Source organism: Blastomyces dermatitidis (genome assembly GCF_000003525.1).
Source record: "Blastomyces dermatitidis ER-3 genomic scaffold supercont1.1, whole genome shotgun sequence".
Lineage (NCBI taxonomy): Eukaryota > Fungi > Ascomycota > Eurotiomycetes > Onygenales > Ajellomycetaceae > Blastomyces > Blastomyces dermatitidis.
The window spans coordinates 2669128-2692853 of NW_025544774.1; the positions used below are offsets into that span (position 1 = coordinate 2669128).

The 23726-nt window shown below is 40.5% G+C and overlaps 4 protein-coding genes across 5 annotated transcripts; 3 read left to right on the forward strand and 1 right to left on the reverse strand.

Moving 5' to 3' along the window:
- Nucleotides 1–11403: 11403 nt before the first annotated feature.
- Nucleotides 11404–14966, forward strand: BDCG_00356. Of its 2 annotated transcripts, XM_045415872.1 has the most exons (6): nucleotides 11440–11527; nucleotides 11700–12335; nucleotides 12391–12677; nucleotides 12739–12863; nucleotides 12930–13367; nucleotides 13461–14674. In XM_045415872.1, the coding sequence occupies exons 2-6, from the start codon at nucleotides 11708–11710 to the stop codon at nucleotides 13870–13872; spliced, it is 1890 nt and encodes a 629-aa protein (XP_045279128.1). In that variant the 5' UTR covers nucleotides 11440–11527; nucleotides 11700–11707; the 3' UTR covers nucleotides 13873–14674. The 2 variants fall into 2 exon arrangements, with proteins under 2 accessions (XP_045279127.1, XP_045279128.1); XM_045415871.1 differs by having other exon boundaries at nucleotides 11404–11575; nucleotides 12930–14966.
- Nucleotides 14509–20043, reverse strand: BDCG_00357 (multidrug resistance protein 3). Its single transcript, XM_045415873.1, has 12 exons — nucleotides 19478–20043; nucleotides 19218–19405; nucleotides 19099–19153; nucleotides 18430–19031; nucleotides 17935–18361; nucleotides 17727–17882; nucleotides 17068–17668; nucleotides 16831–17006; nucleotides 16240–16769; nucleotides 16051–16166; nucleotides 15774–15973; nucleotides 14509–15707 (listed from the first exon to the last, which is right to left on the reverse strand). Exons 1-12 carry the CDS (start codon nucleotides 19571–19573, stop codon nucleotides 15030–15032), a joined length of 3825 nt encoding a protein of 1274 aa, XP_045271718.1. The 5' UTR covers nucleotides 19574–20043; the 3' UTR covers nucleotides 14509–15029.
- BDCG_16107 (uncharacterized protein) lies at nucleotides 19984–20175 on the forward strand (the record flags this gene model as incomplete). The annotated part of the gene is made up of 1 exon (XM_045425373.1): nucleotides 19984–20175. The coding sequence occupies one exon, from the start codon at nucleotides 19984–19986 to the stop codon at nucleotides 20173–20175; it is 192 nt and encodes a 63-aa protein (XP_045279129.1).
- Nucleotides 20176–20477: 302 nt separating this feature from the next.
- Nucleotides 20478–23467, forward strand: BDCG_16108 (uncharacterized protein; the record flags this gene model as incomplete). The annotated part of the gene is made up of 6 exons (XM_045425374.1): nucleotides 20478–20534; nucleotides 20697–20720; nucleotides 20804–20916; nucleotides 21014–21549; nucleotides 21624–22420; nucleotides 22517–23467. The coding sequence occupies 6 exons, from the start codon at nucleotides 20478–20480 to the stop codon at nucleotides 23465–23467; spliced, it is 2478 nt and encodes an 825-aa protein (XP_045279130.1).
- Between the last annotated feature and the right edge of the window lie 259 nt (nucleotides 23468–23726).

Consider the following 23726-nt stretch of genomic DNA (forward strand, 5'->3'; position numbering starts at 1 on the left):
CCCGCGCGGATAGTGTCTCTGATGATCTTGATGTTTATGGAATATCTTCTGTGAAATGTAACAAGTTCACTGTGAACATTGATAGTTGCTTTTGTCAATGATAATACATCATTAGCTATGATTATATTGTATCTGAGATATTGCACTAAGTGGAATTTGTCTTCAACAATGAAAAGAGAATTGTCATCTGCTCTCAAGATAAGGTCTGTTATTATGAATAGATTTGATTCATCAGCTTCTGAGCCAACTCCTTGAATGTTCACATGTCAATCATGTGGCATAGGGGTTGATTGACAATGAGAGAAGAATAGGTTTGCTATTATTGCATTGATAAGTGATATATCTGTGCCTGTATTCATGCAAACAGAGAGATCGCCTTGTGATGTAATAACAGAAATGGTGAGAAAGATGTAAGACAAATACTGTAGTCTGCTAATGTATTCTTGATCACTTATAGGGATATCATGCGCCACAACTGCATATATGTCAGTATTAAAGATATTCTGATAATCATCTGAGAAAATGTCTGTAGACAAGATAAGCCTCTCAGTGTCTGTCTCACTGATTATTTTTCTGACTCACTGTTGAAATCTAGACTGAGATCTAGATTCAGCAGCTCATTGTCATCTTCTCTGATACTCTTCAGTTCAACTTGATTTATCAAATGATTGCTGTTCTTCTCTTTTTTGAGGCAGTGATTGATGTAATGAGAGCCTCTGCAGATGTAGCACTCTGCTGCAGGCATCAGCGGTCTTCCTCCTTCTATTGTACATCAAATCAGCAACTTACTCATTGTGAGAGCACTTGTGAGAATCACTGCTGTCTCTGCAGTAGATATAGACAGCTTTGTAGCTTCTGTCTGCTTAGACAGAGAGGTGTGATACAGGCAGCAGTCATTATTCTGTTTAAAATGTCTGGAACTATACATGTAGTCAGTGAATTGAGTCTTCTGATCAGTTCAGGTGTGTCAGATGGCTGACTCATTGTCTCTAATTTGTTATCAGAAGTTATTCAATTGTTCAGTGAGAATGAGCAGTGTAATCAAGAAAAGATTGAACTCTAAACCCTCTCACAAGAGTCTTTTTATCATAACAGAGTCAGAGATTGCAGTGACTTGCAGTAAGTTAATCTTTCATAAGATGTATAATACCAGAGACAGTTTATCTGACTTCTCAAAGAAAAAATGCAGAGTCTGAGCTTTCATTCAAGCTTCTTCTTCTGATAGCTGGAACTCGTGTTTTAACTCATCAACAGTGATAGAGAGAGAGGTGTTCATATCCTTTCTCATTTTGATAGACAGACTGTTATGCTATTTCAACGCCTGACTCTTCAGGCATAGGGAAAATATGTGAAGAACCGCATTGTCTCTCTCCTGCATGATGATGAATTTCAAGTGACTGACAAATGTCATTATATCTGTTTTCACTGAGTTGAATAGCATGATGTTGTCAGCCTGTAATCTCACTGATCTATCATCACTTCATGCAGATGAATAGGGTTCACTATCAAGCAGAAGATCAAGATTGTTATAAGCAGATGCCTGGTCTCTGTGCATCTGATTTCTCTCTGAGTCATAAGTAAAACACACAGTGTTGACTTTTCTGAGGAAATTAATCCTGTCTCTTATTAGATTATGACAGTGTATTCTGTCTTCAGCATCATGCAGTCTCTGTGAAATTGCTGATGTTTGTCAGATTCTAGAAGATGATTCAAAGTCTTTCTCAAAGAAGACATCTAATTGCTGTGCAGACTTATTGAGAGAATTGTCAGCTCTGACATCTGTTCTGTTAATCTGGGCTGAATGATTCATCTGCTGATAACAGTTCAGCTCCTGTCTTTGAGTGATGAGCACAGCTTTCTCAGTGTGAAAGCTATTTCACACTTTCATCAATCTGCTTCTTCTGTCTGTCAATTGTTTGAGATTCTCTTGAAGTTTGCTGACATATTTGTCAATGAGAGTGATATACTCATTCAACTGCTTCTTCTGCTGATCAAGCTGATGTTCATATTCATTGAGCTCACTCTCTTGTTAAGCCAGTTGAGCTTCTAGCTGTTCTAACTTCTTGATTGTATCTAGTATTGCTGCTTCATCAGAAGGAGTGTGATTCTGATGATTGAATTCATGAAAGCTTGAGGCTATTGAATCTCTCTTCTTAGTATTCTTTGTGATGTCTGTGCAGAAGACCTGCAATCAGAGATCAATGACATTCTTTCATTTCACTACTGAAGCAGAGTTAAGGGTCATTTTTATGTTATTGTAATATCTAGCTGATACACTCACAAGGATGTCTTCTGCTTTGATACAATTATACAGCATCACTTGACTTTTGACACTCTTATACTATCTGTCTATGTTCTGCCAGACTTTCACAATCATAATAGCATGCTTTTCAGTCATTGCTTGTGAGTAAGTTCATCCTGAGTCAGGTTCATCAGTGAATCCTCAGATGAGTTGTTTGATTCTGCTAGTAAGCTCATTCAGTTCAGCAGAAGAAAGTGACTGATGAGAGCTGCTTTGAGTGATTCATTCATCCTGCTTCATTATCATGACAGAGCTGATGAAGTTGTATAAGAATGCAAAGATGAGTTTACTGTGACTGTGATCATATTCTAGATCAATCACTAGTGCTATGACATTCTGAAGTGGAAGATGCTCAAATGATCATTAGTCAGACCTATCATCAGCTGTAGTGTTAAATGAGATAGATTCAAATGACTGCAGGTCAGATCAATCACTAGCTGCAGCATTGAAAGAAGATAGAGTAACTAATCAGACTGATTATCAGCTAGTCAATTCTCAGTGTCTGCAGCCTGGTTCAATCATCAGTGCTATATATATTGAGAGTGAAGCAGAAGTTAAAGAGGCTAGGAGAACTTGATTCTTAACAAGACATGCTATCAAATTGTAGTGTACACTGCTATGTAGGATCAGATATAAGGGTAAAAACTTGTCTTATTCTCTTAAAGATAGGAGATGGGTGTACACTCTTATATATACAGTGATTGTTCTATAGAGATTAGCTCTTGTAGAAGAGGTGATTGTCTATGAAGAGAAGAACAGAGACTCTGTAGAGAAGAAGTGAACACTCTCATAGAAGAAGTGATTGCATATGAAGGAAAGAATGAAGGCTCTGTAGAGAAGGAGTGAAAGCTCTCATAGAAGAAGTGATCGCATATGAAGAGAAGGGCAGAGGGAGAAGGTAGAAGTGAAAGCTTCAGAAAACAGCAAGGAATGGAGCGGAAGCTAGAGCTGGATAGAGGATTGACTTGAATAGGGGGCGGAAGCACGCCACACTACTACTGCTTTTTATCTCAAAAGTCTGAGATAAAGTCAAGAGTAGTGATCTATGAAAGAAAGAGATTAAGATATCAATTTAATCTAAGATTTGATATTATGTCTGACCCTGATATTCTGATGAGTGATATTATAGATAAAGAAAATGAGTTTGATATTATACAGCTCATAAATATCTATAATGAAAAGTTATTAAAGAAAAATAATAATATCTGAACAATTGATAGAGAATTTCTGAATATAACTTTATCAAGAAACTCTATAATTATAGAAGATTTTAATACACATCATCTCTGATGAAATTCAGAATGTAAGAGAGTAATGAGAGCTGATAATCTGATTGAATAAATCTTTAAGTATTTAATAGATTTGATTAATAAGTCTGATCAATAAACATTCTTTAGAAAAGGTATGAAACAGAAGTCTATTATAGATCTAACATTCATGTCACAAAATCTAATGAAAAGAGAACTTGTAAACTAGTTTATTGATTCAAATGAGACATCAGAATCAGGTCATGAGATTATTCAATTTAATATTGAACTGAGTGAAAAACAAATGAGTGAAAATCCTCTTCTCTTCAATCAGTATAACTTTGAAAAAGCTGATTGAAAAGCAGTTGAAGAAAGTATAAAACTGTTAAAATCTGAAAGACAGAATGAGCTATATTGAAATTCTGGTCAAGATATCTCAAATGAAATGCTTGAGAATAGAGTGAAGCTTATTACATCTATTATTCTAATAAGTATTAGAGATAATATTTTAAAAAGAAAATCTTCTGAGTATTCAAAATCTTGATAAAATGAGAATATCTCATCTAAAAGAAAAGAATTAGCTACTGCTAGAAGAGATTGAAAGAATGATGTAATATCTGATAAAGAGTTCAAAGCTGTCAGAAATGAATATTTTTCAGATATTAAAAGAGCTAAAACAGACTGCTGAAATAAATTTCTTAAAAAAGTATAAGAGAAGGAAGTTTTTAAAGCTTTTAACTATACTAAAACAAGAAGTGTAGCAAAACTTTCAGCTCTAGAATATGATTTTCAGAATGAATCATATACAGCAAACTCTTTTGAGAAAAAATGTCAAGCTTTTATGAGAATTCTCTTTCAGAACTTATCAGATTCAGATTCAGATTCAGAGAAAGAGAATATATTACTTCTTAACTATATTGATGAAAATGACTGAGAATGGCCTGATCTTACACAAGATGAATTGAAGTCAGCTATCTTCTCAAGTTCTGTTAAAACTGCTGCAGATCCTGATTCAATTAATCACTTGATTATTCAAAATACATATTCCTACTTAAAGAATGAATATTTTGAGCTCTTTTTCAATCTCTTGAAAAATGAATATCATTCTGAATACTGGAGAGAAGCCACTGAAGTGATTCTTGCAAAATCTAATAGAAAAACTTCAATTTCTAAGTTATATAGAGTAATATCTCTATTGAACTGCCTAGGAAAGGTTTTAGAAAAGATAATAGCTACTCAACTATCTTTTATAAGCTCTATAGATGATTCTCTTTTATTCAGTGAATAAATGAGAGATAGAAAACAGTGTTCTACAATTGACACTGTTCTCTCAGTTGTTCATAATATTCAAATAGCAAAGCATGAGAGTCTGGTCTCAACTGCAGTTTTTATTGATATAAAAGAAGCATTTGATCATGTTTCAAAGTCAAAGTTAATTCAGACATTGAAGATATTAAAACTGTCACTTTCTCTAATAAAATGAGTTAACTGTTTTATGTCTAAAAGAATTATACAACTCTTCTTTGATGAAATGAAACAAGATAAGACTGAGATAAAAATAGAAGTACTACAGAAGTCTTCAATCTCACTCATTTTATTTGCAATATACACTGCATATCTATTCAAAAATAGAAATATGAGAATAGTGCAATCTCCGAGTTATGTGGATGATATTGGTCTAGTTGTAACGTGGCGGAACCGAAGCGGTGGCTAGTCGGCGGCGTCACGTAGGAGTAGTTGTTTGGGAAGCCGTATGAGTGGGCTTGACTATCTTGCTTGAATAGCGAGCTCGTAGGCTACAAGGTTATTGCGAGGATATCACAGATATGGTACTTAGTATACTAAGAAGATTGTATGGGGCATGCAGTAACTCTCGTATATATTCCAGTAGGAGAAAAAGACGAATCGCTGGCTTCTTTGATGGGGAGCCAGCATCTAGCTATTCTATATAGACAATGGGCGGATACCCTCCTCCCATCCCACGAGCGAGGATAGCCGGAGCGATACCTCAGCGGCGCCTCATTGCCAAGGAAGAGTAATCTGCTGACCTCGTATAGAAGCGGGGTTCTCATACCCATCAATCGGATCTTCCTATGATACATCCGCATGATGTCATAGGGTGGTTGGAAACCGGTTCGGACGGCCTGCGGGATGGATGGAATCATCCGCATGGAAGCGATGGGCCGTGTGGAACCGCAACGGGGCCTTGGCGCGGCCGGGAGCGTGACACTAGTCTACAGCTCAAAAACTATCAAAGAGAATTTGAAAGTAATTGAAGAAGCTGCAAAGGAAATCTTTGTTAGAGCAGATATCAATCAAATTCAATTTGATATGAATAAAACTGAGTTAATTCATTTCTTTCCTAGATTCAATAAGAAAGAACTATCTCTAACTCTTTTAAATAGAGAGATTAAACCCAGTGTAAATGTCAAATGATTAGAAGTATGATTAAACTCCAAGTTGAATTTTAAATATCACATTCAACAAAGAACTGTCAAGGCAGAAAGACTATTGAATAATATAATCAGACTATCAAATACAGAGAGAAGTCTATTCTTAGACTGGCTGCTGAGATCATGAATTTCACATTTAATTTCATTTGATCTGATCTCATACATTTCTTGATGTGAATCCCGCTGGGACTAATCATTAAATAAACATGCAAAGTGACTATATATCAGATCTCAAAATGAAATCATGACTTGAAAAAAATGAGAAAGTTGTTCTATTTGATTTCATTTAGTCCCATTCTTGACATAAAGTTACTATTTTTAGACATTTTAAGGTTTTTTTAGACTATTTTTAATTTTTTAAAAAGTAACACTTTTTGATAACACTCAAATGAGATTTAAAGTCATTTAAAGCAATAAAAATAATTTAAATTGAGAAGTAGAAATCATGGTTTCATTTGAAAAATGTGATAAGAGTAGACAGTAAGTCTCACTGAGACAGTATAAGACTACTCTCTAATGTTAGAACTGTGTAATGAAATCTGTTGAATTGACAATGAGACTATCAAAAATTCTGGTCCTGGTCTCAGACACGGTCACACGGTCAGTCTATCTATTCTTTCAGGCTATGAGACAGTTATATATAGCCTGTATTACATCAGTAGCTGATTATGAAGTTCAAGTTTGATGGAATAATCAAGGGAATTTCACTGAACTCTTTCAAAGTCTGTAAAACAGAGTCTTGAGAAGAATTCTGAGAGTATTCAAATCATCTTCTATTAAAGTAATGGAAATTGAAGCTTCAATTCCTTCTTCTGCTATTAGATTTGAAAAGGCCTGTATAAACTATGCTCTGAGAGTTGTAAAGATGAGCTCAAATCATATAATCAGAGAAAGAGTCTCTTCTTCATTTTCATCAATTAACTCTGAAAATGAACTGAATTGAAATAGATTTCTTGATTGAAATGAAAATAATTCTTTAAAGAAAATGCCTTCTCAACTGTACAGACTATGCTCTCTGATTAAAAATCAATTTTCTTCTTTAAATATTGAAAAAGTTGATCATGAGAAGTTATCTCTCTGGAGAAAAAAGCTTGAATCTCTTATAGACTTATAAATAAGTGAACTATCAAAAGAGAAAGAATATGAACAGTATTTGAAGAGAATTTCTATAATTAATATAAAAGACTCTATTCTGATTTATTCAGATGACTCAAAAAATGAGAACTTGAATAGATTAGGCACAGGCATTGCTTATACTGAAGATAATATTAATTTTATCTCAGATTTCTGGAATCTAGGCTCTGAATGTGAAGTCTTTGATGCTGAACTATTTGCAATAGTGAAAGCTTTCAAACTCATTGAAATAAAATCTTATAAAAGAGGAAATTGTTTGAAAGAGATATGAATATTCTCTGATAGTCAAGCTGCTTTAAAAAGACTTAGAAATAGTCAGATTCATAATGATCAAATGAATCTTGAACTGATCTTAAACTCTGTTTTAAAAATTCAAAAGAGAAGAATATCAAAGCTGAGAATTCATCTGCACTGAGTTCCTGCTTATATGAATATTCATGGCAATGAATTGGCTGATTCAGCTGTAAAAAAGAGTGCAGAATTAAGCAGATCTATTCAAAAAATTATGTCCTGGTCTTTTATAAAGAGAAAAATAAAAGAATCTTGTTTAGACAAGTGAAATGAAAGCTGGCAGAAACAAAAGAAGAGTATACATTATTCAAGATTTGAAACAAAACCCAAGTGGAAATCTTGTTCAATTAAATATAAAAAGAAAATATTCTCATCTGTAATACAGCTGAAACTAGAACATGACTATTTCAAATCTTATATACAAAGATTTGATGATAGATTTGACTCAATAGAATGCTCATTCTGCAACATAAATGAGAATTCTGAGTATATTATAATACACTGTGCATTATACAATAGTCTCAGAGTCAGATTGAAAGAGAAGTATAATTTAAATCAATTAAATATGAGATTCTTATTCTCAACTGAGACAGGAATTAAATACTTAATAGACTTTCTATCAGAAACTCAAGCAGCTATAAGAAAATGACTAAATTCAGAATTATCTGAATATGAAGAGGAGAAAATCAATCAGATATAGTCTGTTAAAACAGCTATACACTCTCTTTTAATAATTTGTTTTATTATAGTCTCTCTTTACTTTATCTTTTTCTGTATCTTTTTCTTTCAATTTCTTTCTATCTATCTATTTAATGTGTCTATCTTTGAGACTGTGTTCTTTCTCTCTTTTCTTTTGTCATGATATTGTCAAATGGTTTCAAAGTATCAAAAGATGTTAAAACACTGCAATTTGTAAACAGTTTTTGTATTCTGAGCTGGAATTTTCTGATTTTGCATATCTGAAATTGATGAATATACAATAGTTAACTTTACAGACATAGAAAAAACCCTGAGAACTAAAGCTCTCAGGTAGATATCATAGTCTCTGACTGCATACATCTATAATTAAAGAATAATAATAATAATAATAATAATGACTTCACTTTTTCATGTAGAAACACAGCAGATCTTAAGACTTGTTGAAATTTCATTAACTGTCTGTCTGTGAGTTCATATTCAATCTGATAATATAATCACATCTGACTTAGTCAGCTGATTGCAGCATCATCTTTTCAGTCATCATTGAAGCTTAATAACTTCAGCAGATCTTCTGACTTAATATATTTCATACTCAGATTCTCATTCTATGCAGCAGTCTTCAATGATGTGTACACTTCTGAAGAGATTGTAAATGATTGTGATGAGATCTTCAGATTCAGTATAGTCATCTGTCTGTATAAACATTCAATCTTCTGCTACAGGTCTAAGATCTGATTTTCTCTATTCTTATTAATAATGATAATTGCATCAGTGAAGCTCTTCATAGTGAATACTTAATCTGCAGTAAATGTCAATTGTTATTTAACTTTCATCTCAGCCTGCTACTGTGTACACAAGGTCTCAATCTTATTTAGAATTCTTATATGTGTATGAAGCTTCAATTTCAGTTCAGCAGTCTCAGTTACTTTTCTTACTGCTTTAAGTAAATTCTCTGAAAGATTCTACATATCTTTCAGTTCAGGTAGCAGAGAAGAGTGTTATTTATATCAGCTAGAGAAGATATTTATTTCAGTGATTTCTGATTAATTATACAATGTCTATTATTATATCACTTGTATTATTCTATTACTATATTATTATATGATTTCTGTTATTATTATATGACTTCAGTGATGATCACCTCTTTCTTTTATTCTTCTTTTGAGTAGAGAGTGAACTTCTTTGAATCTGGTTCATCACTCTCATTCTCTTTCTCACATCTTATCTGTTTGCATCTCATACATGGTATTCATCTGAGTGTGAGGTTTTCTCTCAATAAGTGAAGCAGTATCAATTGAATGCTCTTCTGCTTATCACTCTTTATATACTATCTTTTGAGGCATTTCTAGAACTACACTGACATGATAACTACAAATTACTTTGTAGACAGAATTATCACACTCTGAAGAAGCCTGCACTTCTCACTGATTTTTAGACATGCTATCAGATGTGATTCAAAGATTGCTTAAGCCAGTGTATGATTACAGGTGTACACCGGCTTCTTATATATTGTAATATTGTACACTAAATTAATTAGCAGCCGCTATGGCCTCTTTACACTCATACATGTATGCTAGTAGTTCAGAAGCGGCCGCGTTATTATCCGACGGTCGTACGTTCTTCCGAATCACATATCAGCAATTCATTGCATCAGCATTAATCACAGTAATAACAATAACAGTAGCAGCATCAATCACAGTAATAACAACAGCAGCAGCATCAATCACAGTAATAATAACAATAGCAGCAGCATTAAAATGGCAAGTAACACTCTCAAGCATACTCATGCCACTGCTGCAAAGGCTCAAGAGAAGAAAGTAAGCAGTCATCTGAATACTCTGATAAAGCAGTCTGATAAATGAACAATGTGTGAGCACTGTATTAAGTATATTTTTCTCTGTCATTTAAATGCTGCTTATAATAAGATGAAGAGAAGCTCAAAGCCTTGTATAAATTACAATTATAAGAAAAAGAGATATATAATTATCTCTGAAGAATTAAAAGATTAAGTTAATAATCTGATCTGAATTCATAACTTTTATCTTTCTATATTAGATAATTTCAAGAAAATAATAAAAAAGACTATATTGAAATTGATAAAGAATCTTTTAAAATAGATTAAGAAAGTCAAAACTCACTAACAGAAAGTGAAAACTTAATATATAAAGAGTGTTACTATTGCTCTGAAAGCTCTGAATATTATTATCAGTACTGCTGAAAAAGTTAAAATTGAGATTAAGAAGATCAAGTTAAATATTAAAAGAGTGAAATTAAAAATTGAAAAGAAAAAAGTTACTGCAGAAAAGAAGAAAATCATAATTAAAAAGATAAAACTTAATATTGAAACTATCAAGCTTGAAGTGTATTATAAGCTTTTGAGAATGATAGTCAGCTATATTAAAGAATAAAAATCAGCAATGAAAAATCTTATAAATTTAATAAATAATATTAATACTGAAGCTAGCTATATTATCATTGAGATATATGAAATAATGAAGCATATTCAGAGACTTGTAAATTATCTTAATAAGAATTCAGTTACAGTCAGTGACAGTAGTAACAGTAATAAGAAATTTAATAATAGTAATAATTCTCTTCTCACTCTTCTTACTGATATCTCTGTTACTACTGTTGATTCTTCTCTCTCTTTCTTCTTCAATCTTCTGACTTCAGTTGATTCTCTGACTATAAGCAGTACTGAAACTCTCAATATTCTCAGTGAAAAAGTAAGTTAGAATCAGTGAAATAATTCTCAGATTTATATAGAAGTTAATAATGATATAGATAAATAAATACACAGCTCTCAATTTCTCTGAAATTCTCTCTCTTAAATGATAAATAATCATTGATACTGACTCTTTATAAACTTTAACATCAATTCACAAGTTCTCTGAAATAAATGTTAATGTGGATATGACAGGAAATGATGATAATAATATAGAGATGATTTGAAGAATCTGGAAGAAATTACAGAGAGACATGACAGATTTTCAATAGAGAATAATTTCAGTAAATGAGATGTTTTTTAGAATTAGTGATTATGTAGATAGAAATCAGTGATATTATCAATACAATGATGATTTTGTTCTGTTCATAACTCATTTACAGTGATTCCACGGCTAATCCACCATTATATTATATTTTACAGTTCGGCGACGGTGTCGGCGACTGGCACGGCGGAACAACCATAACCCGGTCGTATAATAAGCCTACGTTTTTCCGGTAAGGATTCTCCACCTGTCCCAGTCGGGAAATCGATCTTGAGCTTCATACTGGCCGAAAAAAAAAAAAAAAAAAAAAAAAAAAAAAAAAAAAAAAAAAAAAAAAAAAAAAAACCCAACGTCAACCATCACTATTATTCTACCCTAATCACATCGGTTTCCCACACCTCTGCCTTAGTGGTGAGTGATTTTCCTTGCACCGGTGGCCGTGCCATCTCATGAACAATCGTATGTCAACATCTTCGTCCCTCTGTGTAGCTTTCATAGGCGTGTAATTGGACCATATCTCCTGCTGCCTTGCCCAATTAATTAGCTTAAGCTCGTCTTTGCTAACACTTAGTTACCCTGCAAGATGGCATCATGCGGAAAGCTATTGCCACGGGGACTGGCCAGGGGGATGGCTCTGATATCTCGACCCCTTTAGGTAACAGCAACCGCTTGAGGGCCTCCTGTGCTCCCCAACATGTGCCGCCGAGTGCTGCAGCGAGATCGGCATCCAGCAAACCGCAAGGAGGTACCAACAAGTCTTTCGAGTTCGTTTTGGTCACGGACTCAGAGTCCAGAAAGCAGGTTCGACGCCATGCGATGCGACAGTATATGCGCCAGCGGCGTCTTGACGGCATCGCACGCCTGGAATCAAGTCGCGCTCAGGTTAGAAGTTGGAACGCGGGCAACACTTCCGCAAGCGCAACCCTTCTTTCGCCGGCTTCGTCGAGAATTGAGTCGCTAGATAAGAATGAGAAGACTGTTGATACCAAGAATACCCCAAGTGATTGGAGTCGGGATCGTGTCGTTTCAACTGAACTACACACACCTAAGCTAGATGATGATGACAATATGACAAACGATACTGATGAACATATGTCCACATTCCTCCAGGAGATTCATTCTTCAAACCTCAACGTAGTGCCAGGTTCGGGATATCTAGATCCTTTTAGCAGCTACCCGTTGAAATTGACCCGACCTGATCAAAATCTGATACACCATTGTGAGTGGCCCTGCCTCAGCTTTTGATAGATGTTACTTGCTCACGTTTACATTAGTCGTCACCACATACCCCATGATGATGTATAAAATGGGCGATGCGTATCAAGACAACCCAATTAAAGGGATATTCCATCACTTGACTTTGCACGACCCAGTCCCATTCCAGGCGATGCTCGCCATTTCCTCAAAGCACCTAACTGGTGCGGCGGGTCAGAATGAGTCTGTTCAATCGCTGACTCACAAAATGCGAGCTTTGAGGTTATTAAACGAACGCCTCCAGAGCGACGTAGGCGGAAAGTATGATGGTACAATCTACGCGGCTGCAACTATGGCCGTGATCGAAGTCAGCATTACCTCCGTTTTAAGTTCTAGCGTTTTTATTGTGCGATTCTGATTTATTACAGAAATGGTCCAAGGACCCAGCAGTTGAACGCATGCATCATCAAGGCATCCGGCAAATAGTGCGACGCCGTGGCGGTATGTGTGGTGTGAGGGCCTCCAGCCCTTTCTTAGAAAGTGTCCTCTATTGGTATGCACCTGTTGGAGGTTATAATTTGAATTGGTCTGCAATTTGATGGCTGAATAATCTTCATAGGGTTGATTTCAGCAGCGCTCCAAGGGCTATCGTGGGAGCTAGCCTTCCTTGGACTGGCGATATACCTGATACGGTACCTTCGAGTCTGCCATACCTGTCTTCCGAACTTCATATTCCTCTGACTCCACTCCATCACTCTATGGGTACGGACCCAGAGGAAATATCGAGTGCATTACGAGCGTGTGAAGATTTCCTAACATTTTTCTGCTCTCTCGATGAATTACAACTTTCACTTATTACTAGTGCGGTCCCTCCTTCCCAAAGCTTCCATCATCAGGGTCAAGACTTTCAACGGCCGAGGCTGAATCTTTTTGACCCGTCAACACCTCTATATTCCATCCTTACCACTCTCCCTGATTACGATCACGGTATCCGTGACATTCGCTTTATCGATGAGTATTCCTGCATGGCCTGTCTACTTTATCTCAACATTGCGTTGTACGACTTCTATTTTACCTCACGTAATTTTGACCACTATCTTGAGTGGGTCACAATGGAGCTCAAAAAAATTAATCCACATTCAACCCCTAGCATCTCGTCACTGCTATGGGTATTCTTAGGACATGGAGGGTACATGGCGAACGAACCTGCAGATAAAGGAGAGCGAAGCTGGTTCGTATCACGAATGTTGCGTGTAGCCAAGAAGCTCGAGTGGAAACGAGGTGGGACATCATGGGACAATCTACGCAGTACCCTGCTTGGGTTTTTAACCACGCACGTGGAATGTGGAATCGGGAGCTATCAGATTACCGAAGCGGAAACGCTCGCCCGACAAAATCGTCCTAGCTTGCGATGGGATGAAGATGAAATGCGGAGAGACATCTTAGGGCCGTTATACACTGGCCCTCCCGTTTTTTCTATGGATCCCAATCCTGAAAATATGAACCACACACTGCTTCCATTAACAGCTCCTGATTACGAACCGTCAAGCTTGAAATTATGATAATTTGAAACGACCAGCGATATACCTTCCAACGTGCGGCTTTCGAATGCCGATTTTCCTATTTAGCATGTTCTTATCTCTGATTTCGTTGTCAAAAGATGTTTAACGCGTGAAGGATAAGGGAATGACATGTACAGTGCATTATTTTTGATCTGCCCTCTCGTTCTATGTGTCATTTATAATTCGCTGGCAGGAGTTCTATAGTGGCTCAGCAACACGACCCGTGATGCCTCACGATAAGTAACGATTTGATTCCCCCACATATTCGCACAATCTTTCCTTTTAGGATATGGATTATTTTATCGGATATTTTTGAGATTAGTTTATGTGCATATGGGTGACTTTTTTTTTTGGACTTTTCGTGGCAATTGATTAATCTTTATAAAAAGGCAACCGGTAGCTCAGGTGCATAGTGCAGTTTAACGTTTCTTTCAAAAGCAGTGAAGTCCCTTTGCTCCTTTTGCATGTCCTGCGTTCTAGCATTGCGTTTTGCCTTGAGTCTTTTTATAGGTTCAAAATATATAGGTTTCAAGTTCTACGAGTTTTTGCTTCGCACTTTGGAAAAGGAAGAAAATGAAGAGATAACACCTGCGCACTTCTTCGTATCATTCTTAACTTGTTATTTTCAACAGATATGCATTTTTTATCTCATTTTGGTGTTGCCCCTGAAAGCCCCGCCCTCCGCCCTCCCAAGGGCGCTGCATTTCTTCTGCTAATTCCACTCTACACTTCATCTCGGAAAGTTTAGAGGCGATATTCTACTCATATAAAAGCACTTTAGAATGATTCTATTAAGTTTTAGTATTCTACTCTACACGTCATATTATAATAGAAATTATAAAGTATTAAAGTTGCGTCTACACAGATATCGACTCGTCTCGCGATTGAGCAAGCGGGCGTGCAAGTATTGTGTGTATGGTAGGTTGCAGGTGAGCTGTAAGAAGGCGGAAAGAACAAAGGTGAAGGAAATCTCAGATATAGTATGACATTCCGATCTATATGAAGGGAGAAGAGATTAACCTAGGTGTTGTGCAAAGATTAAAATAAAAAGGGAAGAGAAAAATAAGCAGCGATAACTAGAGGATATGGACAAAGAAAACGAGTAAGAAATTAAACAGGACGCTATGAAACGACCGAGGCCCCAATCTAGAACCCATCTACCCCTCTTTATGCGGAATATTTTGGTCTAACGACTGTGCCAGACACATCTCGTAATAAATCCCCTTCTTGGCCAACAACTGTGCATGTGTCCCAGATTCCAAAACCTTTCCTCTTCCGAATACAAAGATCACGGAAGCATCTTTAATCGTCGATAGACGATGTGCAACCGCCACCGTTGTCCTGCCCGATGACGCCTTTTCCAACGCTTCCTGAACTATCTTTTCAGAATCTGTATCAAGAGCAGACGTTGCTTCATCGAGCAGGAGCAATTTCGGCTCACGGATTAGCGCACGGGCAATGGCGATCCGCTGCCTCTGGCCGCCAGACATCTGTGTCCCCCGCGAGCCGCAGAGGGTGTTGAAACCGTCCGGCAGGGAGGAGATGAAGGTGAATGCATTTGATTGGTGAGCTGCCTCCTCAATCTGTTCTTGTGTTGCCTCCGTTTCTAAGCCCATGGCAATATTTTCGCGGATACTGCCCTGGTACAGAGTCGGTTCTTGTTGAACGAGAGCGACGCCCCGGCGATATTCGCGGGGACATAGTTGGGAGATGTCGTGCTCGTCGAATTTTATGCAGCCGGAGCTGGGGTCGTAGAAGCGTTCTAGAAGGGAGATTATGGTAGATTTACCGCAGCCCGATGCCCCGACAAATGCAGCAAAGGAGCTTGGTTGGATCTAGATTTTCGATTGGTTCGGTTAGATAGATGTATGTTGTCGATGGTAAACAAGGGATAGACTAACAGTAACATTTATTCCGCGAAGCACACGAGCGTCTGGGCGTTGCGGATAAGCAAACTCGAGATTTTCTAGTTCAAGGAGACCGTCCCCGTGCGGTTTCTTGTTGAGATCCGGATCGACCGAATCGTCACGAGCTTGGATCTTAGGTTTGAGACTGCGCAGCCAAAATATGAAATTTCCCGCGATGTGGGCATTTGTTATACCTTTTAATACAGATTCAGCTGCCAGGTCCTTACAAAAAAAACAAGGTAGAATCGTAGTTAGAAGCAGGGTGGCTTACTGGTAGTATATGCGAAAAACTGAGCGGCCGCTTGCCCGCTGAAAACAACTCCGATGAAGACGATGAAAAATTGGCTTGTAGAATATTCTCTAAAAGATACAAGGCGACACCCATACCTGAAGGAAAATATTGCTTAGCATTTCGCAGCCGACATAAACGAGAGGAGATTTATGCATTTAAAACGCTTACCAGAACCCGAGGCACATCACAAGGAATTCAATCGACTGTGCCAAACTATACCAAAGCATTGTCCATAGAACGTTCCGTATGGAGCCCTTGACAATTCCATTCATACTGTCATGGTACTTTGTGAGAATATGGTTTTCGAGTGCCAATGACGCCACGGTTCTGATAGATGAGACGGCTTCACTTGCGAGTGCTGCACTTTTCGCAAAACGATCGCCCGTAAGAGATTCGAATTTCATTTCAAGTCGGATGCGAAGATACCCACAGATCAGCAGAGCCGGCAAGCCGCCGAATATGGTGACCAGTGCTAATTTCCATCCGACAATAAGTGCAAGGATACAACTCGAGACTAAATTAACGACCACGATTAACATTAGGGGCATGTTAAATCCCATGAGGTCTTGTAGTTGTGTCGGTTTGGTGGTCAAGCTGGAGGCTAAAGAACCAACAGCATTTTCTGGCTTGTCGAAGAATTCCATATCCTGTCCGAGGATTGTTTCAAATATTTCCGAGCGAAATCGGTGGGTAACAACCTGCCATTGGAAGTTAGCAATATGCATATGGAGAAACATCTTGCTTCAGTCTTCAACGAACCTGGGCAATACGATTTGAAACATATCCCAGCATGAAGTAAGCCAACAGGTTTCCGATTGCGACAATAAAAAACATGAGAGAGAAAAAGTCTCCCCTGTCTACCATGGCTGGGCCCTCAAGTGTGAATACAGAAACCAGACGCGAGAACAGAATTGCATGGGCAGGGAACGTTATACCTGTTGTCGCAAAGTTAGATCAAGGCTCTGAAGGGGGCAACGGAGTGATGGATGTACTTACCACCCACGACACAAGATATCACGACAAGAAAATACTGAAATCTCGTCCCTTCTTGCTCTCTCAAAAATACGAATAAGCATTTCAACAGGCTGTGCTTCATCGCATAAAGTGGGCGCTCAGATACCTCCGCGGGGGCATCCGCAGGTCGTATGGAAGATTTGGTTGTCGTTGTTCGCATCAACGAGATACGACGCTCCGCTGGCTTAACAGATTCCGCTGCCTCAAATCCTTCTTCCCCTGGTTCACCATCTGCTTTGCTGCCAAGATCCTGAACACCGACAAGATGCGCGTATGCGCCGCCAGCTGCGACCAGTTCATCATGAGTCCCTTGTTCAATAACTTTGCCCGCTGCCATGACCGCAATGTTATCCGCGTTTCTGATTGTAGCAAGCTTATGGGCTATGACGATAGTGGTGCGATTTTCGGAGACCCTGTCAATTGCTCCTTGAACAGCCTTCTCTGCGTGTGGGTCCAAAGCACTCGTTGCTTCGTCAAGGAGAAGGACCTTCGGATTAGATATTATACTCCTAGCAATAGCGATTCGTTGTTTTTGGCCTCCCGAAAGCATGCTTGCCCTCTCTCCAATTTCGGTGTGGTAACTCTACCAGGAGTCTCAGTTAAAGTTGAAAATAGTTTTCTTTCCTGAATGGGCTTCCTACCTTTGGTAATTCCTCGATGAAGTCATGGGCGTTTGCTAGCTTACAAGCTTCGACAACAAGCTCCATCTTCTCGGATTCTGGCATGTGCGCTGATTCTGTTCCAACTAGGCCGTGACAAACGTTTTGGTAGACTGTTCCATTGAATAAAACGGGTTCCTAGGGTAATTAGCTCATATTCCAAATATGTTCGGATGGTAGGATATTATACCTGTTGAACAAGCCGGATCTTCGTCCGAAGCCAATGGAGGTTGAGTTGATCAATGTTTTGACCATCGAGAGTCAAGGTACCGCTCGATGGGTTATACCAGCGCTCAAGAAGTGCAATAATTGTGCTTTTGCCACACCCGCTTGGGCCAACCAATGCAGTAGTTTTGCCAGCTGGAATATGAAGGTCTAAGCCGGTCAGAACGGGAAAAGCAGCCCGCGAAGGGTAGGAGAAATTCACATCCTTGATTTTGATATCTCCGTTCAATTCGGTTGGGCGAATACCATCCTCCGATAAGGGATCAATTTTAGAGGGGCGATCAATTGTTTTAAAGAGCTCTGAAGCAGCGGAAGCTGCCTTACTGAAAGCTATGGTATGGGGAGCCATTTGTGAAATTCCACTTGCCGATATGATAATGGAAAACAATACCCTATGTTTTAGGTTAGCGAGAATGTGGAGAGCAATCAAGTTGAAGGAGGTAGGGGATAATTTACGTACGTGACTATAGTCCCGGGATCATCAATTTCTCCTCTTGACAGAAATCTGACCCCCTGCCAGAAGATTAGACCAAAGGCGGAGTAGGTACAAAAGAATTCGGTTGAGAACAGGACACCATAATTCGGAGACTTCTTGTTCCCTTCTAGATGCGCAAGCTGCAGGTACTCATTGTACGATTTCGCCAAACGCGGCTGCGCCCAAAAGGCTTGAACCGTCCGAATGCTCGAGAAGGCTTCTTCCGCCAATGCACCAGCTTTGTTGTAGAATCCTAGCACTGTTGCTTCCTGCTTTGTATCGACCGCGATACAAACCCCCATAGTCACGATGATCACTGGAATAATACATATTCCGATCAAGGTTAACTTCCACTGGGCAACGAAAGCTATAATAAACCCAGCAAAGAAGGTCGAGGTGGCTTGAACGGTCAAGGCCAGCTTCTCAGCAATGCCCTGATTAACAAGATTCCCGTTTGTTGTTACATGCATTGCGGTAGCCCCTTGGTTTGAGGAATCAAAAAAGTTGACATCCTGGCGGAGGGTTTTTTCCAGGAAGTCCACACGGAGAGTTTTGGTAGTTCTTATTCCAGCAATCGTAATAGCCACCTTTAAGACGTCAGTATATATATATAGGTTTGTGTTGTGTGATCGAGAGCAGATGATATACTCGTACCGTGAAGATATAGGTCAGAACAAACTTGCCAACAAAGAGGTATATGAACCAAAGCCTTTCCTATGATTAGCTCTAAAATGTCTCCCGATTTGGACAAAACAATCAGAACTCAAACTCACGCAAGTTTGTTCACTTCTGAACGGAATTCGTCTGGCGATGCCATTCCCATAGAGAAATCCGTAATAGTAGTTACAAACCCACCGAATACCAGGGTCATCAATGGCATGGCAGCGCCAGCTGCGATGGCTGCGATGAAAGAAACACCATAGAGTGCCCAGGAACTTGAGTCCGTATAGGAAAACACCCGCTATTATTTTGTTTCTATATTAGATCTATACAGACAGAGGTTGCCATAGATGGATGTTACACGGATGCTCACAATTAAATGTCCCATCCCCCCCTCCTGTGACTTCTCCTCCTTGGTCTCGCCATCCGAGCTTTGTGCTGACGACGGCGGCTTTTCTTCAGGCGACATGACGAAAAAGTCGTTGACATTCAAATTGAGAGCTATGCTGGAATTTCTGAATGTCAAATCTGGGGTTCGCCTATCTAAATATTTTTTTTTTCTCTGCCCAGTGGCTCTCGCCCTCAAAATGAAGCTAGCTACGGAAGCTCTAGTCACCAGGCAACATTTTTAATTTTCTTGTCACGGCTCCCAACCCATAGAGCTACGGAACCCGAGGGCAGCGCTGTCTTGGTCCAGATGATTAGACCAGGGATTCTTCATGGGAATGGAAAGATATGTTTCCGTCTCGTATTTGGCAATTTCAAGTCCCGGGGCAGCGTCATAGACCCTCTCTCTCTCTGCGCCAGTTTGCTGGTTACATGCTCCCCCTTAACCAAACACGAACAGCGACGTTGTTCTTAGAGCCTCCTGAGTCCGGAATGACTCTCGGCGTCCAGACCACCCCGGCCCGAATGTTCCTCCACAGCCAATCAGGGCCTGGCAAGGCAGCAAATCGCCAAGCCCCACTATGCCGGTTTTCGACTCAGCCTCAGGTGTTCGGCGCCCGCGGGACCCGAGATATCAAAACCATCAAAACCCTCCCTCCACAGTTCCAGATTGGGTGTGTGTGACTGCAAAACCAGAATCATGCTGGTGATTCTTGCGATTTGCGATGGACGGCCAGCTTCCCCTGTGTTCTCTGATCGAAACGTCCACAGCTAAATGAGACCACCATGCATAGTATATGCCGAAGGACTGCTCTGCCTGGCTTGAGCTAACTGGCAGCCACACTATCAAGCAAGCTAGCTAGCTACCTGCTAAGTTACCCTCCCCGCGCGTAAGGGATCTGGGCCTGGAGCTTGACCCGAAACCCCCATAGCTAGCTCTATTGTTGTTATTGATAAGTTATTTATCCCCTTACCATCAAGGGAAAATGGAAATCGACAAAGGCGATGTGCCGCTCGGCCAGGAGCCTTCCGCCTCTCGTGCGGTAGGTACTCTCACATGTATTTGCGGAGACATGCCCCTTCGTCCCGCTTATAGCCCCTCCTTATACTTATAATAAATACTATTCTTACGCTGTACCTCTGCGGGGTCAAAGTAAAAACTGGAGTTTTGCAATACCTCCTGCTAACAAGGGGAACAAATACAGTGCGACAACTGCCGCATTCGAAAGGTTGGTCGATTTCAATACTTAGTTCAATATCATAATATAAAAGACATTACATATGCTTACCTAGTTGCCTTGCTTCATGAAAGATTAAATGTGATCGGGGTGCTCCTTGCTCCAACTGTCGAATTGCAAAATCCGTCTGTCGAACCTCTCCGCGGGTGAGGGAACAGCGACAGAGGGTCCTGATTTCACATCAATAGTATGCTATTTTAGAATTTTAACTTTTGTTCTCCCGCTGGGTACTTGATTAGGTACTTATATATTCCGAGCAAAGACTAAAAGCGAGGCTTGAACAGTGAGAAAAAGATCGAAATCATAGACCAGCGGCTAGCTGGAATTGAAAATCTCCTGCGTGACCTTACCCTCAATCACGGTAGCAATAACAAGTCTCCATTGCAACTACTACAACAACAACAGGAGGAACTACGATCCCGCGTGTCCAGTTCCAATGACTTCCACGAAGAACGCAAAGAGCAGAAACGGATACCATCACAGGCAGCAACTGTCCCTGCCACGGTATCAAGCGCAGAATCTACCCATAGCAACACGACAAATCCCGAGTTTGAAGGAGAACCGTCCATGAGTGCACATTCCGCGCACGCCAGCGAGCTGTTTGAGAAGGTGGTAGTGAAAACACCCCTTGCAGAACATAGTCCGGAGATGATGCATGCGCTCGCAGCCCTAAAGGATATTGTTGAGAGACAGAAGCTTCCTTCTTCGGTTCATACGTTACGGTTTGCAGGACAAAAACCGGCTTCCACCCATGCTGATCTTTCCAAGCTGGAGATGCCGCCGCTGGAGGTGGTGCTGGCTGTACTGAAGAATGCAAAGGGTGTGCTTTCAATATTTTTGCTCTCCATTATCCATCTTATGCGCGGAAATGGCATAGTTACTAATTGATCTCAGCATCGCACCCCTTTTTCCTCCTGAATCTCCCCTTCCTCGACCTCCCTGCTATCACCAAATTCTGCAAGGACTTATACTTCTGTACAGAGGAGTACTCTGCCGCCCACTTTGCCATCGTAAACTGTACGCTATGTTACATGTTTGAAGAGCTGCATTATTTTTTACCAGGCTCCCACCACCGGGACGACAACCTCCGCCGCCATGAACAACAGGTACCACCACCGCCGGAATTAACATCCCTGATGCCTAGCGGTCTTGCCCACTACTCCAACATGTGTCGCTCAAACTTCGAAACAGCCCTCAACACCTTCGACCTGTTTCTCCAGCCGTCTTACGAAAACACTCAGGCCTTAGCCCTAGCCGCCTTCCATGCCACCGAGGCCTCCAAGCCATCCCTATGCTGGGCCTTCGTCAGCGCTGCTGCCCGCATGTGCCAGAGCCTAGGATATCACCACAGCGTCTCCGGCCCAGGCGTCAGCGAAAAGGAAGAATATCAGAGAAAGTCCTTATTTTGGTTTATTTACGTACTGGATAAAGACCTAACATTATCGCTTGGCCGTAGCTCAACACTGCAGGACTACGATATTGCCCTTGACTTTCCAAGTCCGCCAGAAGATCCCAAATTTCGTCCCTGGTACTCGATGTATGAGGTGTGGGTGACGTATGCGAAGGTTGCAGCGCAGATATTTGAGAAGTTGTATTCGGCGAAGGCGTTATCGGAGAGCGCAGAGGTACGGGCGGAGAGAACGTACAATCTAGCAATGGAGGTAGAGAAGTGGAGAGTTGGATATGTTCCGGTGAGTTTTCGATCTTCTCGCCCCTCTCCGGCGAAAATCTCGTTAGCCCCGGTGTGATCTCCTGGTTATATTTACTAAATCCTGCATCCAAAGCAGCCAGACTCGGATCTCACAGCCTACCACGCCACATTCTTCCGCTACGCTTCCTCCATGGCCGATCTTTCCTACCACCACCTCCTCACCATCATATTCCGCGCAAGGCCTCCACCCCCACCAGAGCACGAAAGTCAGCATCAGCACCAGCCCCAGCACCAAAACCAAAGCCCCCCAAAGGGTTCCACCTATCTTGATCCCGCCTGCGTAAACTCCGCCCGCAGCGCCCTGCGCCTGCACCAACAATTCACCGTCGACTTCCAAAAGGCCAGCGACTATCTCTTCAGAGGATATATCGTCTGGTCGCTCCTGCACTCGCCCTTCACGCCCTACTTAGTGCTGTTCACGCACACGATCGCCACAGCGGATCTGGCCGACCTGAAGCTACTGGGGGAAGTCTCCAGCTCGCTGGAGTCAGCGCGCCACATTTCCGAGGCGGCGGACAGGCTTTGTAAGCTCTGTGCCGTGTTTTATCAGGTTGCGCGGTTGTATGTTGATGTAAGGATGAGGGAGTGGGGGGTGGGGCAGGGGCAGGGGCAGCGCCAGCAGCAGCAGCAACAAGGACAACAGCACCAACAACAGCAGCAGCAGCAGCAGCAGTTCCAGCAGCTACAGCAGCAGGGTGCTAATGTTAATCCTGGTGCTAACTATGGGGATACTGGTGTATCAGCGATCGACGACGCGACTGCATATGCTAGTCAGCAAATGGACATGCAATGGGGCGCGGATGAAGTCGATAGCTATCTGTGGGAATTGGGTTTCGGCCCTCCGGCTGGAGGAATGATGAATAATAATATCAACACTGGTATGGGCAGCGGTAGTACGCTAGGTGTAGCAGCTGGCCAGCAGGTACCAGCTGATGGTGCAGGTGTGGGGGAGATGATGCCTCCGACGCTGCAGGATTGGTTCCGTGGGAATCAGTATATGACAGGATTGCTGGAGTCTGATTTATAAAAGGGGCTGGTTTACCTTTCTTTTTCTTTTTCTTTTTCTTTTTCTCTTTTTTTTTGCCCTTTGGGGCGGGCGGTTGGGTGGTATGTAGGGGAAGGGTGGTTGACTGTTGATGTCTCGAAAATGGCTATCACAGACAGATATATTATTACACTGTACATGTACATGTACATTGGGCGGATCATGTATTATATGTATATACCGTAGAGTTTCGTGAGCGCCACCCCTTCTGCTCAGTACTATGAACGGAACAGTGTCGGGA